At 40.8% G+C, this 21,011-nt stretch overlaps 1 protein-coding gene across 1 annotated transcript in view; it reads left to right on the forward strand.

Annotated features, from left to right (window-relative positions):
- dock3 (dedicator of cytokinesis 3) overlaps window positions 1-21,011 on the forward strand; it is an 821,127-nt gene that overhangs the window by 669,242 nt on the left and 130,874 nt on the right. Inside the window, exons 25-28 of the mRNA XM_048606243.1 lie at window positions 6,451-6,545; window positions 7,544-7,619; window positions 15,228-15,328; window positions 16,606-16,664. Coding sequence (XP_048462200.1) covers window positions 6,451-6,545; window positions 7,544-7,619; window positions 15,228-15,328; window positions 16,606-16,664 — 331 coding nt within the window. The remainder of the gene's footprint in view (window positions 1-6,450; window positions 6,546-7,543; window positions 7,620-15,227; window positions 15,329-16,605; window positions 16,665-21,011) is intronic.

Consider the following 21,011-nt stretch of genomic DNA (forward strand, 5'->3'; position numbering starts at 1 on the left):
CACATCCTCCTTCCTAACATCAATCTGTTCGAGGATATCAGCCTGTTTCATGCTGTCATCACAAACGTCAAGGTCCCTCTCACTGGTGAATACTCAAGCAAAGTATTCATTAAGGACCTCCCCTACCACCTCCGACTCCGCACACAAAGTCCCTCCACTATCCCTAATCGGCTCTACCCTCACTATGGCCATCCTCTTGTTCCTCACATAAGTATAGAACGCCTTGGGATTTTCCTTAATCCTACCCACCAAGGCTTTTTCATACCCCCTTCTAGCTCTCCTAAGTCCATTCCTCATTTCCTTCCTGGCTACCTTGTAGACCTCTAGAGCCCTGTCTGATCCTTGCTTCCTCAACCTTAAATAAGCTTCCTTCTTCCTCTTGACTAGATGTTCCACATGTATTGTCATCCAAGGTTCCTTCACCTTACCATTCCTTCCTTGCCTCAGTGGGACAAATCTATCCAGCACTCGTAGCAAGTGCTCCCTGAACAACCTCCACATTTCTGTTGTGCATTTCCCTGAGAACATCTGTTTCCAATTTATGCTCTGCAGTGCTTGCCTAATAGCATTGTAATTCCCTCCCCCAATTAAATACTTTCCCATACTATCTGCTCCTATCCCTCTCCATGATTATAGTAAAGGTCAGGGAGTTGTGATCACTAGCACTGAAATGCTGTCCCACTGAGTGATCTGACAGCTGGCCTGGTTCGTTGCTAAGCACTAAATCCAATATGGCCTCCCCTCTAGTTATCTACATATTGAGTCAGCAATCTTTCCTGGACACACCTGACAAAATCTGCTCCATCTAAATTACTTGCACTTAGGAGGTTCCAGTCAATATTAGGGAAGTTGAAGTCACCCACAACAGCCCTATTACTTCTGCACCTTTCCAAAATCTGCCTCCCAATCTGTCCCTCAGTATCTCTGTTGCTATTAGGGCGTCTATAGAAAACTCACAATAAAGTTACTGCTCCTTTCCTGTTTCTGACTTCCACCCATACTGACTCAGTGGACAAACTCTCCTCGACAACCTCCCTTTCTGCAGCTGTGATACCATCCCTGATTAGCAATGCCTCTCCCTCACCTCTTTTACCTCCCTCCCTATTTCTTTTGAAACATCTAAACCCCAGAACATCCAACAACCATTCCTGCCCCTGTGTTATCCAAGTCTCTGTAATGGCCACAACATCGTAGCTTCAAGTACTGATCCATGCTCTAAGTTCATCACCCTTATTCCTGACACTTATTGCATTAAAATAGACACACTTCAACCTGTTACACTGACTGAAACTTTGCCCTATCAACTGTCTAATCTTCCTCACAGACTCTCTGCATACTGTATCTGCCTGTACCAGCTACCCCAACCTCTGATCCATAGCTCTGGTTCCCATCACCCTGCCATACAATATATCTGTGTCAGTTACATACCTAGACCTTTGAGATAATGTTTCTTATTAACTATAGTGAGGGATGGCTACAACAAATTAAATGTAGGACAAATCTTCAGTGAAAAGATGCAGCTTACTAATGTACTTTTCGTGTAATACTTAAGGCTAACAACTAACTACAGTAACACCTGAAGTTTAGACAAAGGATGAATATTAATTATCAAATGTTGTCATATAATCGACTAACATTATCTTCTCTACAGGTGGGAATATCCATGTTCTTCAAATTTTAATTGTGTTATACAGTACCATTGATTTCATGGTTGATGATACTTGACGTTCACAACCATATAAATTAGGAGCAGGAGCATGCTATGCGACCCCTCGACCTTGCTCCAGCATTGTGACTGTGGCTTGAACTTCACTTTCCTGCCTACCCTATACCCTTCAATTCCTATGTAAGTCATGAATCTATTGACTTCTGCCTAGAAAGTGAATTCCACAGATTAATGATTCTCTGACAGAAAATCATTTCTCAGCATTTCCATCTTAAGTTGGAAATTCCTTATTTTTATGTTGCACAAGGGGAAACATCCTTTTTTCCATCTACCCTGCCAAGTCCCCTCAGGATCTTCTAAGCTTCAATAAGATAATTTTACTTGCTTCTAGACTCCAGCAAGGGAACAGACAGAGGCAACTACAGGTAAGGCTAACCAGCTCGGCAAGCCATCCAACCACAATATTCCCACCTTGTGCAACAGTGCTCTGTCTGTACTCCCCAGAGGAACTATCACTCTCACCGTTTTTAAACTCAGAAAAACTGTTCTTGAGTGAGATGCACTCTGGGGCTTTCCTAACTACCGCCCTTCTGATGGTCACCCATTCCCTCTCTTGACTAAGCTGCCTTAAGTTGCAAGGTAACTGCAACTAAAAACAAGCTATTCACATACCACATCACTCATGCTCCAGAATCCAGTGTTTGAGCTGATCAAATCAGTGGCACTTCCTGCAGGTGTGGTCCATCAGACTGCCAGGTGTATCTAAGATTTCCCACTACTGCAGGCCTTGCAATACAGGGGACAGAGCCCTGTCATATCTTTAGTTAAAAGAAAAATGCTTACTGTAAATTTAAAGTAGAAAATTAATTAAGTTTTATATTGAAAAGAAGCAGCTGGAACTCTTTTCCTTGTGCAGCTTTAAAACAGACAAAAGCAACTTATCCCCCAACCACCAATCGGCTCGTTGCTTTGCCCTGATTTTACTTCATCAGTCTTTTTGAATTCTAGCAGTGTTCCTGATTTGGTTCAGCTGTTGCTCCAACTAATGGGAGAGGGGAGAGAGGACATGGTAACAGAGAATGCAACAAGTAAAGCTGAAAGAAAGAGACCGAATGTGAGTGGGTTCATGATTTGAAGGTGTTGAACTAAATATTAACTCCAGAAGGTTGTAAAGTGCCCAGTCTGAAGATGAGATGTTGTTCCTCCAGTTTGTGCTGTGATTCACTAGAGCACTGCAGCATGCCAAGGACAGACAAGTGGGCATGCGAGCAGGATGCTGTGTTAAAATGACAGGCCACGGGAAGGTTGGGATTATGTTTGCACACAGCCTGGTTGTGTTCTGTAAAGTGGTCACTCAGTCTGCATTTGGTTTCTCCAATGTACAGTTGGCCACGTTGGGTGCCGTGAATACAGTACACAAGATTGAAGGAGGTACAGTGAAATGGTGCTTCAGCTGGAAAGATTGTTTGGATCCTTTGTTGATGAGCAGGGAGGAGGTGAAGGGGCAGGTGTTGCACCTTCTGCAGTTACATGGGAAAGTGCTGTGGGAAGGGAGTGGTGGTGTCACTGGTTGATGAATGGCCTGGGATGTCCCGGGGGGAGTGATCCCTGCAAAATGCAGACAGGGGAATGAAGGGAAGATGTGTTTGGTGGTGGTATTCTATTGGAGTTGTCTGAAATGGCGGACAACGATTTTGTGAATGCGGAGGCTGGTGGGATGAAAAGTGAAGACAAGGGGAACCCGATCACGTTTTTGTGAGTGATCCGAATGGGCAAGAGCAGAAGCACAGATGATAGGTCGGATGTGGTTGAAGGTCTTGTCAAACACGGTGGGCAGGAAACCATAGTTACAGAAGAAGAAAGCTATGCCAGCAGCGCTGTGTCGGAGGTTGGCATCATCTGAACAGATGCAATGTAGGTGAAGAAACTGGGAGAACGGGATAGAACCTTTGCAGAATGTGGGGTGTGAAGAACTGTAGTGAAGGTAGCTATGGGAGTCAGTGGCTTTGTAATGGAGGCAGTGGACAGTTTATTCCCCAAAGTGGAGACGGAGAGGGCAAGGAAAGGAAGGGAAGTGTCAGAAATGGATGATGTAAAAGTTATAAAGTTTAGAATTTGGAGGCAAAATGAACAAATTTTTCAAGGTCCTGGCGGGACCATTAAGCGGCACCAAAGCAGTCATTGATGTACCAAGAGAAGAGTTGTGGGAGGGGGGCCAGTGTAGGACTGGAACAAAGATTGTTTCACATACCCCATAAAGAGGCAGGCGTAACTGGGACCCATGCGGGTGCCCCTAGCAGCTCCTTAGATTTGGCAGATGTGAGATGAATTAATTGTTCAGTGAGAGAGCAAGTTCAGCCAGGTCGAGGAGAGTGGTGGTAGTTGGGGATTGTTCAGGCCTCTGGTCAAGGAAGAAGCTGAGAGCTCTCAGACCATCCTAGTGGCGCTAGAGATATAAAGGGATTGGACATATATGGTGAACAAGAAGCAGTTAGGGCCAGGGAACTGAAAATTGTTAATATGGTGGAGCGCATCGGAGGAATTGCAAATGTAATGGGCAGGGCCTGAATAAGTGGAGGGACGATGGACTCAAGATAGGAGGAAAGGAGCTTGGTGGGGCAGGAACAGGCTGATATGATGGGGGCCTAGTGGGGCAGCCTAGTTTTTCAATTTTGGGAAGAAGGTAGAAGAGGACTCTTCGGGATTGGGAGACTGTAAGGTTGGAGGCAGTTGGGGGAAGATTTCTGGAGGTAATGAGGTCGGTGACAGTCCTGGCAACAATGGCTTGACGTGGAGTTGTTATCCGGGGGAGGTAGAAAAAAGTGATACAATCCCTACAGTGTGGAAACAGACCCTTCAGCCCAATAAGTCCACACCGATCCTCAGAACATCCCACCCAGATCCATCCACATATTACCCACCTAATCTACACATCCCTGAACACTACGGGCAATTTAGCATGGCCAATCCACCTAGCCTGCACATCTTTGGACTGTGGGAGGAACCAGAGCACCCGGAGGAAACCCATGCAGACACGGGGAGAATGTGCAAACTCCACACTGACAGTGTCCAAGAGTTGGTGTTGAGCCTCCGCAAGTAAAGACTACAATGGCACCACCTTTGTCAGTGGATGTGATAACAAAGTTAGGTTTGGACCTGAGAGAGCAAAGTGTGGCAATTTCAGAAGGGGATAGGTTAGAGCGGGTGAGAGGAGCAGAGAAATTGGGATAGCCAGTGTCGTGCTAGCAGTTTTCCTTGAAGAGATTGAGGGCAAGTAAAAGGCCAGAGGATGGGGTCCAAGTGGAGGGTGAATACTGGAGACAGGTGAATGGATCAGTGGAATGGGGTGTGAGGATTCCTGCCCGAAGAAGTGAGCGCGGAGACAGAGGCGACCGAAAAGCAGTTCAATGTCATGGTGAGCCGAAATCATTAAGATGGGGGCATAAGGGTATGAAGCTGAGTCTTTTGCCGAGGACAGTATATTGACCGTCAGAAAGGGGAAGGTCAGTTAGTTGGCACTCCCTAAGAAAGGAAACATGGCTGTGAAAGTGAGTTTTGGTAAACACCTTGTCGAAAACACCCTGATGGGGCCAAGGATCAAAATCAAAGGACAAAACAATGAAAGACTCCTCACAGTCCAGTTAATTTCTTGTCATCAAGGTAGCAATGCTGAAAATTGATGACATTTAAATCAGACTTCAGTTCAGATGGGAGTGAGTTAAAAATCCTGATAAATGACTTCACTAGGTTCTTAACAATATTTCAACTAAGAAATATCTTTGTAGATGATTCTGTTTTTGAGTTTCTGCTATTTTCAGAAGAATCAGAAACTGGCCTTCCCATCTTAGAAGTCTTTCTTCAACTGACCCTAAAGTTTACTGGAAAACACAACAGTTGTAGTCCAGAGGCTGTTGCTATGCAACTTGCACAAGTTTCACCAATTTGCCTAGCAATTAAAATAATAAAACCCATCTGAAGTGCCTTAAAAGCTTTACTTCTCCAAAGTCATTTTGTAAACTATAGGTGAAGCATTGCAGACTTCAACTCCTTACTCTTCAGTAATTACTGCTGATCACAAATCCCAGAAATTGCATGGTATATTCTTTTTAATCTAAAATGTCCACAGTGTTAAAGTAGCAAACCTCAGTTGTAACTGCGAGCTGTTAACTGCTTAATGGTATCTCCATGGATTTTGTGAATGACTTCATGGCAGTAGTGTTGAACAGTCCAACCACAACTAGCTAATTGATTTACTGTCACACTCCTCCTGAAGTTCTGCTCGGTTTTCTTCCGTGAAGCCTTCTAAACCTCTGCTTCTAAATCTTGATGATTTAAAACTTAATGGAACATTACTTTCACATCAAACAGTTTACCAGAAAAGTAGATATAGAAAATTGTCTATGTGAATCAGTTGGTTGTATTGACCAGTTAGCCTCCTGTCTAAGCAACTTTATGCTTGCCCCATGTCCTGTCATGCATTTTATTGTATTATTAGCTTTTTGCATGGTTGGGTATATCCTTTCCGTTTTACTATGCCTGTGTACTTCCAAGCAATGTAACTGTCATCACTGACCTGCCAGAGACTAAACAAGCCCTTGTTTAATAATATACAGGCAGTATGTCTGAGGCAACTCAGACTATGTGGTTTGCTGTTCACTGAATTCTCATCACACTGATCATATCAAAACTACTACAAAATAAGGAACGAATTTAACAAAAAGATAAACAAAATAATACTTTAGTGTTAACTCATCAAGTTATTTCATTCTTCCTTTCCCTTTTAGGATTTCTTATTAAAAATATTCTGTGTGTTCCGAAATTTAATGAAGCTGAGTGTCTACCCACGTGACTGGATGGTGATGAGACTTCTAACCAGCAAGTAAGTTGCCTGCAGCAGTTCAAGTAAATACATGTAGAGCAATTTAAAACATATCTGGTCACAGGTATCCCACTGTACCTCTTTGGTGGTAAAGCAAATTACCACCAAAGATAACAAGGTGTAGAGCTGGATGAACACAGCAAGCCAAGCAGCTGATGCTGCTTGGCCTGCTGTGTTCATCCAGCTGTACACCTTGTTATCTCAGATTCTCCAGCATCTGCAGTTCCTACTATCTCTTACCACCAAAGAGTTTGGCTCCCTTTATCCACTTAACCACCTCCTTCTCCATTCTCTATGCGCAAGCATAGGCACTAAATATTGGCAGGCCAGTCAACTATGCAGTCCTCAGAATGCAATTCTGTCTTGACCCTATATGTGTACATTTGTGCATGCACTTATGTACACTTTTAAGCGTGAACAGACGTGTCTTCACAAATGTACATGCACACAGATAACTGGTTAGCAATCAGGAAGAAAGACTCTAACTTCCTTCCTTAACCCAGGAACAATGAGGTCAATTATAACATATCTACAGGCTTAATAGTATTCTGAAAGAGAAACGGCAGGTTATTATTTCAGGTTGGCCCTTTTGTCAAAACTATTTTTTATTGATCTATCTTAGTTCAGTTCCAAGATTTTGTTTTTCCTAGCTGTGATGTAATGTCAGGATTATTAAAATCTAGTGCGAAGAGAAACAACTTATTCTTATACTAAGTATTACTAAGTAATACTGAATAGTACTAGATATAAAATACCACTAGTGAGGATTGAGACAGAGACTATGAAATCAGTTTTAAAAAAAAAAAGAAAATTTGGATGTATGTTTGAAAATTACTGAAAAGAAATCCAAAGAGAAGGGATGATACTAGTTGATTCTGGTTAAAGAGTTCACATCAACACACATGCAGCAGGCCGAATGGATATCATCTGTGGTTTGATCATTGAAATTCTGAGATCTGAATGGCCTTAGATTTACCTTTTATATATTTATTTTGCAGCATAATTGTTACAACAGTTCAATACCTTTCTCCTGCATTACACAAGAACTTCACAGAAGCAGATTTTGATTTCAAGGTGGGTTTAATTCTTAATTTCTACAAAAGAACAAAAAAAATTGTCTTAAATGGCCACCATATCTCATGTGAGCCCATCTGTGTGTTCTGCACAATAACAGCATCCATGGGCATGTTCATTTGCAGCTTTCTTTGGGCTTACAATGACAGTCTCTTTGTACAACAAGGACTCACTCAGTTCAGATCCAATACTAGTTTAGATGTCGATTATCTAGGATACCTTGACCAAAGAGGAAAAATTCAAACTAAGGTTCCTACCCATTATTTTGTAGCCATGTAATGGTGAAAATACAATCATGTGGATATCAATTAGGGTTTTACAGTGACATAATGCCACCTCCATGGCATAGTGTTCTGTCAGCATGGGATTTAAACCTTGATCTCAGAATTCTATCTTCCAACAGAGCTCAAACTCCCAGGAAGACAAGGAGCAAAAGACAGGACGGTGAGGATTGAGGCTCCATAATGATAGGGTGCAGACCCAGGGTACAGAGTTCAGGCACATGTTAGTACATTATGGTGTACTTGATGGAGATCAATCGTGATACATGTCTGCCATGAATATGTCCAAAATGTTCACATTAACCAGGACCCAGGAGAGGGGGTTATGTAGCAGCACTCAAAGCACATGGGAGCAGATGACAAATTGCACCCAAAACACCTGGGAAAATTCAATCACTAGAGTGCCATAGATTGAATGAAGTCTCTTAGAAGCTGCTCCTCCCAATCACAGGCTGGTTTTCTCCTGTCTTTACTGCTGACAAGTTAATCACTGAACCTAGCAGCAGAATGAGCCCATCAGCAGAAACGTGAGACAGCATCAGCCTGTGATTGGAGGAACAGCAATGTGGTGTGTCATGGCAATCAGTGTTTGCAGATTCAGGCTGGGCAAGTGTAAGTTCCCAGGCTGGGTGGGGACGAACAAAGATATGGAGGCTACCAAGATTGGGGAGATGGGGTGGGAGGAAGCGATTAAGGCAGCAGGTGTCTGGTGGGGCACAAGATAGGGGAAATTGCAGGGGTCAGAGTTTGGGAAATTGAGTGGGGAAGCCTGGAGGGAGAGAGGGTATCTGCAGGGTTAAGAGAAGCGAGAGACAGAGAGACAGAGAGAGAGAGAAAGGGGGAAATTGCAAAGGTCAGGGAGGGGAAAGATGGTTAGGGACAGAGGCTGCAGGAGTGGGAAGAGAACTTGGATCAAAGTAGAGGTTACAGGTTTGGAGTTGTGTATATTAATAAGAACAAAAGACTGCGGGGCGGGGACAGTAGAAATAGAGAGAGAGAGAGATAAAGGCTGTGAGGTAGAGGCTGCCTGGGGGTACAGAGAGGGAAACTGCAAGGGGGTTGAGAGGGCAGGCTGACAGGAAGGAAGCACAAGGAAACTGCTGGGGAAGAGATACATGTAGGCTACACAAGGCGGGGAAGAGAGGGAGGTTGCAAAGTGTGGTAAGTAAGGTAAAGGCTGCAAAGAATGTGTTGGGGGAGAGTGAGGCTGAAAGGCAGGGGAGCAATACTGGAAGGTGCAGAGAGACTTGAGAGGGTTAATGGAAGGGGAAATGGGAGATAGAGAGCATGACGAACAGTTGGGGATGCGAGGAGTTGGGATCACACAACATTGGTTTAATCTGTTTGATGTAATAAATGCAGAAGTTTTTTTTATCCCTTGATGATAAAGGCACTTTCCAACACTCCTTCAATAGATCAATCTTAGAAAGGAATAAGGCACTGCCAACCCTATCAATGCAGTCTTCCAATTGTGGAATTGAGTATGGATCTCTTTTTATTATCACATTTACCTTCTATGATTTATACAAAGTCTAGTTGATACATTGGTTTAGGAGCCAATACTGTCAGTCAAACCCAGCTACATTGACTAGGATCCATCATGTGGTTGTCCAGTATGTCTCTGTTTTCACCTGAGCTTATTTTTCTGGGTTCAGCTGATAAGGTTTTATTGGTCCTGACTCTCCTGTATCAAGACTATCTAATGTAGTACATCTCTATAGATTACCTCATACTTCCTCAGTAGTCTTACAAGATCCTCCCGTTGTCCTTTCTCGAAATATGTGGACACGTTGCCTAACTGTCCCAATAGATAAATCACTTTACTAAACCTTCTTGTTACTTTATGTGGATCACTGAATTTCACTTTCAGAGGTTCACCTTTTAAAGGCAAAAATGCCAATACTTCATCTCCTGCTTGAACCTCTGCAGTTGTTGAATGTTTATCTGCCCATTTTCACGTGTGAGACTTTGAAATGTTCCTGTGCTCACTACATACTCCTGTGAGTCTTCCTAGAAAGATGTAATCCAACATTGAGGATTCATCTGTCTCATTCATGAATTCTCTAATTTTAATGAAACACAGCTGACGTTGAGTCAAGGTGCCTGTGTAAAAGGGGCACCCAGATTTGAATCGGTGACCTTTACTGCGTTCAATTCTGATCTCCATTCTATAGGAAAGATGTTCTGAAACTTGAAAGAGTTCAGAAAAGATTTGCAAGGATGTTGAAGGGTTTGAGCTGTAGGGAGAGGCTGAACAGACTGGGGCTATTTTCTCTGGAGCATCAGAGGCTGATGGGTGACCTTCCAGAAGTTTATAAAATCATGAGGGTCATGGATAGGGTGAACAGCCAAGGTTTTTTTCCCCCAGGGTAGGGGAGTCCAAAACGAGAGGGCATAGGTTTAAGGTGAGAGGGGAAAGATTTAAAAGGGACCTAAGGGGCAGAGGGTGGTGCACGTATGGAATGAGCTGCCAGAGGTAGTGGTGGAGGCTGGTACAATTACAACATTTAAAAGGCATCTGGATGGGTAGAAGAATAGGAAGGGTTTAGAAAGATATGGACCAAATGCTGGCAAAAGAGACTAGGTTAATTTAGGATATCTGGTCGGCATGGACGAGTTGAAATGAAGGGTCTGCTTCCTTGCTGTTCATCTCTATGATCTCTGATCTCATGTCTATAAACTAATTCAGACAGGCTAAAATCAATGACATTATTTGGGAATCTCTAGTCCTGTGGACATTCAGGATAATTTGCCTTAATTTTGGATTTTAGAGTCTGATTATACCTCTGTAAAGCTCTTTGTGTTTGCTAATGAAATGCATTCGACTTCAATTATTTCATACCCAAACCGCTAATGATTTCCTGGAAAACTTCAGACATGAAATTAGAACCTTGCTCTGACGATATATCAATTGTTTGTCCAAACCAGGAAAATAAAGTGTTAAGTTTTCCATCACTACCCTGGCTGTGTTCATCCTTAAAGGGATAGCCTCTGGGTATCAAGTTGTCATGTCCATAATTATTAGGATGTACTGATGTCCTGATTTTGTTCTTAGTAATGGTCCTACATAATCTACTAATGCTTGACTAAATGATTCTTCAGAAACTGATATTGATATCAAAGGTGCAGATTTGATTTCACGTTGAGCTTTTCCTACTACCTGATATGTACGATATGTTTTACAGAACTACACTTCATCTTTATGAAGTCCTGGCCATGTAAAATAGCTGTTATCTGTTGCCTGCGTGTTCCTACATGTCCTGCCATAGGAACTTCATGCGCTACTCGTAGTATCTCCTTAGGATATCTGAGCAGTCCCACTGTCTTATGAACAGCCATCCATTCTACTTCTGCAAATTTGGATGTTGCCTGGTATGGAGGGAAGGTCTTATGAGGAAAGGCTGAGGGACTTGAGGCTGTTTTTGTTAGAGAGAAGAAGGTTAAGAGGTGACTTAATAGAGACATACAAGATGATCAGAGGATTAGATAGGGTGGACAGTGGGAGCCTTTTTCCTCGGATGGTGATGGCTAGCACGAGGGGACATAGCTTTAAATTGAGGGGTGATAGATATAGGACAGATGTCAGAGGTAGGTTCTTTACTCAGAGAGTAGTAAGGGCGTGGAATGCCCTGCCTGCAAAAGTAGTAGACTTGCCAACTTTAAGGGCATTTAAATAGTCATTGGATAAACGTATGGATGATAATGGAATAGTTTAGGTTAGATGGGCTTCAGATTGGTTTCACAGGTTGGCGCAACATTGAGGGCCGAAGGGCCTGTACTGCGCTGTAATGTTCTATGTTCTATGTTCTATGTTCTAAATCTGAAAGAATATCTCTGCTTCATCAAAACTCCGTTTCTTATTTGGTGGCACTCTGATACCCTTTCAGCCCTGGATTCAGTGTGAACTGTCTTTGCTAACTTACTTAACAATGGATCTGCTTCCTGAGCCTCAGTTAATAAAGACATGTCAAACACTTCCTTTGAGCAAAAACAAAGTTGCTGGAAAAGCTCTGCAGGTCTGGCAGCATCTGTGGAGGAGAAAACAGAGTTAAGTTCTGAGGGAGGGTCACTGGACCCGAAACGTTAACTCTGTTTTCTCCTCCACAGATGCTGCCAGACTTGCTGAGCTTTTCCAGCAACTTTGTTTTTGTTCCTGATTTACAGCATCCGCAGTTCTTTTGGTTTTTACTTCCTTTGAGCTATCATCATTCTTAAATAGAATATCAGCTGCTGAATATCTGCTTGTGGTATTACTGCAACCTTAATGATGGACTTTGTTTAGCTATCACCACACATGATGGAAAAACGCGTGGGACCTATTCCTGCAACTGTACTATTCTTTAGCCTCAACTGGACTTTCTGTGCTTATAGGCAAAGCTATGACTTTCATTCTTGCCAAATCATTCCCCAGAAGTAAACCAACTCCATTCACAGATAATTTTGTAACTACCCTGAATACTACTAGTCCAGAAAACAAGCCACATTGTAATTGCACCTTGTACCGTGGAGCTGTGATATACTCTCCACCTATCCCATTTACCAACACGTTGGCTTTCAATGAACTGTGTGGAGAGAAAACTAAATCCTTCTCCAGCAGGAAAGTTTGAGTAGTCTCTGTACCCCTTAGAATAGTTATGGGCTTGAAAAGAAGAAAAAGGGATTAGCTTTCCTTTAGGTAAAAGCCTTTCATATCTCTCGTTTACCCTATATATTTCTTCTGAAGCCACTGCAGTGTTTGCCTCCGGTCTGTTAGTTATAGGCAAAGCTACAATCTGATCCTTTTCCTGCTGAGGTTCCTTTTCAGGCTCATTCTTATAAGTTCTAAAATGAGTTTCTCTTTCAACTTCTAACTTTACAAATGAATGTGTCCCACTTTGTTACAGTGGAAACACCATGGCTTCAAATTCTCATCTCCACTCTCAACTTTCCTTTCTGATGTGAGGAAACCTCCGTGGGACAGTACCAGCTACCCATTCCTTACCTTGGCTACTTGCCTTCCTTTCACTCTCATTTTCTATAGCTTTTGAATTTATGAGGGTGATGAGAAAAAGGTTTAGCTTTGTAATCATCAGCTATTATCACTACCTGTCCAGCAGTAACAACTCTTTCGTCCTCAACATGAGTTGTTATTACAGAAGGTAGTGAGTTTTTAAATTCTTCTGAGAGAACAACCTCTCTAAGAGTTGCATACATAGTTTCACCCTCTAGTGCTCTCATCCACCTGTCAAAATTAATTTGCTTAACCTTTTCAAATTCAATATATGCTTGTCAAGGCTGCTTCCTTAAAGTCTGATGCCTTTGCCTATATGCCTCAGGCAGTAACATCATTTGCAGTTAATATAGTTTTTCCCACTGCATCACTTATAGAGTCATAGAGTCATGGAGTCATACAGAACAGAAACAGATCCTTCGATTCAACTCATCCATGCCAACCATATTTCCCAAATAAAACTATGGGCCTGTGTTTGGCCCCAAATCCCTCTTAAACCTTTCCTCTGTATATATTTGTCCAAAAGTCTTTTAAATGTTACACCTGTATATACATCTTAATTTGGCAGTTCATGGCACGTAACAGCAACCCTGTGTGTGAAAAAGTTGCCTTGCAGATCTCTTTTAAATCTTTCTCCTCTCACCTTCAAAATATGCCCCTAGTTTTGAACTCTGCCACTCAAAGGAAGAGAACTTTGCTATTCACTTTATCTATGCCCCTCATGATTTTATAAACTTCTATAAGTTTGCCCCTCAACCCCCTACACTCCAGTGAATCAAGTCCCAGCCTATCCAGCCTCTCCTTATAATTCACACCTTCAGTCCTAGCATCTTCCCGGTAATTCTTTTCTGAATCCTCTCCAATTTAATAATATCCTCCTATAGCAGGGTGACTAGAACTATACATAGTACTCCAGAAGTGGCCTCATCAACCTCCTGTACAAACTCAATATGAGTATATTCAAGTTTTTCTTTTCTCATTTCTTTTCCATTCATCTCTTTTCATATATCCCATTCCTGTTTACTTAATTCCAACTCCCTTTCCTTATCTTTTTTGCCCTTTCTTTACGTTTTTCTGCCATCTGTATTTTTTTCATTCTCTGGTAATGCTCCAGCAACTTCAACTGTGAGTGAATATCATGTGATTGTGACATTTCCCTATCTGAAGCACTGGGACATTTTTGTACTTCCTCTAAACCTAAATGATGTGCTGGTATCTTAATTATCTCTGCCTTTTTAGCTCTGTCAGGCAATGCTATCTGCAGTTTACCCACCAAATCAATCAACCTTGCATTTGAAATTTGCTTTATGGCTACCAGTGACAACTCTGCCTCCTGCCACTATAAGTATTTAGACTATAGCTACTAGTAAACAGATATAGACCATTGACATATAACACTACAATTGACAAATAACACTAATGTAATATTCAAAATACCATGCAAGGACTGTGAGAAACATTAGTCTATTCATGCCCCTCATGATTTTATAAACCTCTATATGGTCATCCCTCAGCCTGTAACGCTCCAGGGAAAATAGCCCCAGCCTATTCAGCCCCTCATGATAGCTCAAACCCTCTAATCCTGGCAACATCCTTGTAAATCTTTTCTGAACCCTTTCAAGTTTCACAACATCCTTCCTATAGCAGGGCAACCAGAATTGCGTGCAGTATTCCAAAAGTAGCCTAACCAATATCCTGTAAAGCTGCAACATGACCTCCCAACTCCTGTACTCATTGCCTTCCCTTTTTTTGTCATCTGCAAATTTGGTTTTTGTACATTCACTTTACTTATCCATGTCATTAACATATATTGTAAGTAATTGTGGCACTCCACTAATTACAGTTTGCCATCCTGAAAATGCCCCCTTTATTCCAACCATCCTTGTTCTTCATGAATTCCACCAATATTCTTTCTGTCACCTTCAACTGAGCATATTATTGCACTGCCAGTCCACAGGAATTGCTCCTTGCCCTTCTCTGTCTACCATGTTACTTTAACAAGTAAATTTAAACCCCATTCACCTGGAGTGAGACTTACTTTATCTTGATTTAAAGATCTAATCTGTTTGACCCCCTCATTAAGAAAGTAAATCTTTATGTGTTTAAATGTGTTTAAAAAGAAAGCCTTAAACAGTGAAATCTGCAGTATGTTTCCAAAAGGGTCTATGAAAGCTTGTATTTGTCAGACTTTGACAGAATAATCAGAGAGGTGGCTTTATGATGGAGATGTTTGCCTTATTGCTACTGAATTAGTACAGCACTCTGATCTGGTTGTCCTCAGATAACTGCAACTTAGAGTTCTTGTTGAACAGTTCTCACTGTGACCCATTTCTATAGGTGTGGAATTCGTATTTTAGTTTGGCTGTCCTATTTATAAATCAGCCAAGTCTTCAACTAGAACATGCCACACCTGCCAAAAGGAAGAAGATTTTGGATAGGTGAGTACTGTCAACATTGCCATCTTTCAGGAGAACATTACCATTCTCTGTGAACAGCCTGTGCCAAGAGTTATAGTTTTGATAAGAAGGAAGCCTGCATTATATAATATAGGCATGAAATATAAAGTAACAAATAATACGACTATAGTTGGTTCAACAGAAATAAATTTTCCAAGGTGATTCACAGAAACATTATAAAGCACAATCTGACACCAGGTCACCTAAAGTGATAACAGGGAAGAGAACGTGAAGCTTGGAAAAAGGGGTAGTATTCGTGGCATGTATGAAGGGGTAAAGAAATAAAGAGAAGGGATGGTTTAGAAGGAAATTCCAGGAGCTGGGTAGCTGAAGATATAGCTCCCAGTATTGGAACAGTTAACATCAGGATTGTGCAAGAGACCAGAAATAGCTGAGCACTGATCTCTCAAATGGTTGTAAGGGTGATTGATGGATCGGTAGGGGATTTTAAAATAGGGGTGAGAACTTCAAAATCAAGATGAAACTTAATCAGGGTTAATGTAATGTAGGTCAATGAGCACAGGGTTCTGGTCAACAGGAGGTTAAGCAGGAGTGAGTTGGATTCTTCATCCTTAGAGGTAACTAAGGCACGGATGAGGGATTTAGTAGCAGATGAGCTGAGGCAGTGGCAAAATTGGGGTGTATTATTAAAGGTAAAAGTGAGCAAATCAACTGATATCATCAATATGTGTTTGGAAGCACTTATTGTTATCAGATGTGGCGCCAATGTTGCGGACAGTCAGGTTCAGCCATAGTTTCTTGCCAGGGAGAGAGAGAATTTCAATAGCTAGGGAGCAGCAATTGTAGTGTGGACTGAAGATGGTGACTTAAATATTCCCAATATTTAGTTGGAAGACATTTTTACTTATCCAATAATGGATGTTGGAAATCAGTCTGATAATTTAACCTCAGTGGATGAGTTGAGAAAGATAGCAATGAGATAGAGCTGAATATCATCGAGGTGAAAAATAACATTTGTATTTTCGGATGATGTGTCAAATGAAAAATAGGAGGAAAGCAAGACTGATCCATAATCATGCAGGAGTTTGAAAGAAAGCCACTGTAAGTGACGTTCTGGATCTGATTTGAATGAAACAAGATAAGAATAGATATTAATGCAAAAAAAGTACCTACTTTTTTTTCCTGAATGATGGGGCCAATCAATAAGTGATGAAATCAACCATATTTGTGTTACATATTTACTGGGTACTGTCTGTCTTTGCCTTGACCTGCATTCTTTCATATTTTCTTCCTGGCAGATATGGTGATATGAGAGTGATGATGGCCTATGAACTCTTCAGCATGTGGCAGAATCTGGGTATGCTATCATTATTTGACTTGGTATAAAATCTATGACAAGTAAATGAGGGGAATCTAAATGATATGTTACAGATATGGGCTGCACACTATCATTCATTATTGGGAATCCACGGGGTATATTAAGATCAATAGCACATGAAACAACACGTGTTTGAAAAACACAAAAGAGAAGTTGCTTTAACCTGTTCATTCTGATTGGGCCTCACAGGTCACAGCAACTATAGTATAAATTGACCTTTGTGTTAAATAAGCCAATAGACTATGAAGATGAACTCAGCTCTTTAGAGTTTTTAGTTTATGGTTCTGGCTGTGCCAGTATTGTCCCAGAATTCCTATTCATCCAGTATTCTAGAACCAAGACAGTGTGCCGTGTATCAAATTTTCTAATGCAAATACTGAAGATTTGTTTTGAAACAAATAATAAATATGGAGTATAATGCAGTGTGCATCCTTGCCATCAACCAAATAATCTGGAAGATAAAATGCAATTTTTAAAAGAGATTTTTTGTTATACCTCTTCTGAGGAAATGTACCAATGGTGTGATACTCAGCAATAGAGACCCAATAAATCTCGGTTACAGTCTCCAATCTATGCTAATGTCAGAAATAGAATGTATGTGTTCTCTTACTAGTCCAAATCAATATGTTTTTATGGAAAAAGGTGCATCTTGTTTTATCCTTTGGGTGTTTGTTTCAAATAAATACTTCAACAGGGAACTTCCATGATTTTAAAATAACGAGTGTTATTTATTCTGTCATATTTCCACTGATTAATGCAATATCACACACTCAGTGTCACATTGCATTTACACCCAAAAATTAGATGTAGATAAAGATGGTGCACTTCTGCAGATTATAGTTAGTTCAGTCATGGATTTATGATCAGCGGATATTGCAGCTGCTACTAATTTGCAGGCTTTCTTGTATAACTCTTATGGTTTTTACATTTCAGAATCATAAGATTTTTATTTTGAATCATTTTAGAACTGTTGTCCAAATAATTACAAAAAAAACACAAAAAAATAGTGTATTTTTTAAACTGAGTTTGTGTTGCGGGGGGGGCCTCCACATCTTTGTTGAGTATTGATCTGAAGAGAGAATTTTTTTTCTCTTTCTCGTTTTAATCATTTATTTTTCTAAAAATATACATCTAAAATAAGTTTAAAAAAACTAAATAACGCGAAAACAAAATAAAAGCAGTTTTTTTTACAATCGCGAAGTTTTTTTCAATAGAGTTTGTGTTTATTGAGTTTCTGACAAAAAAAAAATCACGTAAAAAGAACACAAAAGAGAGATTGTTGGTTTATATACGGAGCTTGTGGAGAGACCTACACTTGGATGGCTCTGGAGAGTGGTTTTTTTAATCCGAAGATTGAAAGCTGAATGTTAGATTATTTGAGGGGGAGTTTTTTTTTTGTTTGTTCAGCTAAGTGATTCCTTTTTAATATTTATGTGTTTAATTTTTTTTGCATAGTTATTATTAAATCTGTGGGTAAGGAAAGGTAGTTACTTTTTATATATCAGGTGCTATTGAGCACTTCTTTTTAGACTTCATGTCACTGAGGACATATTAGAGACTCTGAGTGTGATGACTAGTAGATTTATAGAAGTGCTTACCCAGCAGGATCAGTCAGATAAATGATTGACTGTCAGGAAAGGTAAGAAGGTAGCTCAGAAGTCTCCTGCAGCTATTCCTCTCTCAAACAGATATTCCATTTTGGATACTGTTAAAAGAGCTAATCTTTCAGAGGAAAAGGGAAGAAGTAGTCAGATCTTGGGCACGAAGAATGAATCTTATGTTAAACTAGATTTGTCAAGATTTAGAAGAATAATTGTTATAGGAGACTCTGCTGTCAAGGGCACAGACGAGAGATTCTGCGACTGTGAGCATGAATTTAGGATAATTTGGGATGTAAGATGTATGGAATCCACAGTGACTTGACCACTTGGATTTAGAATTGGCTTGCTCACACAAGGCAGAGGGTAGTGGTGGAAAGGTGCTTTTCAGGCTGGAGGTCCAGGACTAGTGGTGTCCTGCAGGGATCCGTGCTGGGTCCTGTACTGTTTGTGATATATATAAGTGACTTGGATGAAAATGTAGATGGGCGGGTTAATAAGTTTGCAGATGATACAAAGAATGTAAAAGGTTGTGAAAGGATACAACAGGATATAGGTCAGTTGCAGATATGGCCGGAGAAACGACAGATGGAATTTAGTCTGTATATGTGTGAGGAACTGCACTTTGGGAGATCAAATGTTAAGGAAAAGTATACAGTTAATGACAGGACCCTGAATAGCATTGATGTACAGAGGGATCTTGAGGTTCAAGCCCGTAGCTCCTGAAAGAGGCCCCACAAGTTGATAGGGTGATAAAAAAGGCATAGTGGCATGCTTGCCTTTATTGGTCAGGGAATTGAGTACAAGGGTCAAAATGTCATATTGCAGCTTAATAAGACTTTGGTTAGGCTGCACTTAAGAATACCGTGTTCAGTTCTAGTCACCACATTACAGGAAGGATGTGGAAGTTTTGAAGAGAGTACAGATGAGGCTTACCAGGATGCTGCCTAGATTAGATGGTATGTGCTATAAGGAAAGTCTAGAAAAACTCAGGTTGTTTTCTGCGGAGCAGCAGAGGCTGAGGGGAGACTGGAGAGAAGTCTATAAAATTATGAGATGCATAGATAGGGTTAACAGTCAGAATCTTTTTCCCAGAGTTGAAATGTCTAATACTAGGAGGCATGCATTTAAGGTGAGAGGGGGAAAGTTCAAAGGAAACGTGCGGGGCAGGTTTTTTGCACAGAGTGGTAGGAATGTGGAATGCGTTTCCAGGGGTTGGGGTGGAGGCAGATACAATAGGGGCATTTAAGAGACTTTTAGATAACCACATGAATATGCAAGGAATGGAGGGATTTGGACCAAGGACAGGCAGAAGGGATTAGTTTCATTTGGCATTGTGTTTGGCACAATATCAAGGGCCAAAGGGCCTGTTCCTGTGCTGTACAGTTCTATGTTCTATACTATTTTGATTTCCTATGCCAGTGTTAAGGATATCTTAAAATGTTTAAAGCATATTGTCAAAGGGAAGAGTGAGAAACTGGAAGTGTTGTACGTATTGGTAGGAATGACATAGTTAGGGAAAGGTTTAAGGCTTTACAGAATGAATATAACAGGTTAGCTAGAAGGTTAAAAAACAGAACATCAGAAATAGTAATCTCTGGTTTACTTCCAGTGCCAGGTTCTAATGAGGGAAAGAATAAAAGGATAGGGGAGATAAATAAGTGGCTGAAGAGGTGGTACAACATGCAGGAATTCAGTTTTGTGGATCATTGTGATCTCTTCTGAAACAAAAAAGATCTGTTCAAAAAGAATGGGTTTCACCTGAACTGGAAAGGGACCAATATCCTGGCAGGGAGATTTGCTAGTTCTATTTTGGAAGCCCTATAAATCTTCCGTGAGGAGTGTGGTTCCTTTGTAATAGTGAAAATTCAAAGAAAGATGAAGATGGTTATGAATCAGAAAAGAGCAAGTTAATTAGAAAAGACAGACGAGCAAGTCAGAGAACGAAGTAACTCTGAAGAATTAAACTGTTTGTGATCTTACAGGTAAGGCTGATCAATTCAGGGTACATATGGGAACATGGGATTGGGACATTGTAGCTATTATAGAAAGTTGGCTGAGGGCAGGATAGGACTGGCAGCTAAATGTTCTGGATTTTAGATGTTACAGTAAAGATAGAAAGAGAGGCAAGAGAGGAGGAGAGAGTATTTTTGATTAAGGAAAAACATTACTACTGTAATTAGAGTGATCTGAGTGATTGATTAGTGAAAATATAAGGGTTGAAATTAGAAATAAGAAATGGGTGATCATTTTGGGATGTACTATAGGCTCCCCAATACTCAGAGGGAAATCCCTTAAAGATCAATGAGGTTGTCATTGTGTTGACTCTCAAGAGATGGGAGAGATATTAAATAAATATTCCATGTCAGTTTTTTTATTTGGAGAAAGAAATGGCGGCGAGAAAACTCGGGGAAATAAATATTGATGTTTCGAAAACAGTTCACATTACAGAAGAGGAAGTGTTGGAAGCGTTGGAAGTCTTAGAAAACATGAAGCTAGATAAATCTGCAGGACCTGATCAAGTTTATCCCAGGATGTTGTAGTTAAGTTAGGGAGGAATTTACAGGGTCCATAGCAGAAATATTTATATTATCTATAAACACGGGAAAAGTACCTGAGCACTGGAGGGTGGCTAATGTTGTGACATTGTTTAAGAAGGGATGTAAAGTGAAGTCTGAAAACAAAGACCTATGGGTCTGACATTGGTGGTGGATAAGTTGTTGGAGGT

The sequence above is a fragment of the Rhincodon typus genome, chromosome 16 (assembly GCF_021869965.1).
Source record: "Rhincodon typus isolate 14 chromosome 16, sRhiTyp1.1, whole genome shotgun sequence".
Lineage (NCBI taxonomy): Eukaryota > Metazoa > Chordata > Chondrichthyes > Orectolobiformes > Rhincodontidae > Rhincodon > Rhincodon typus.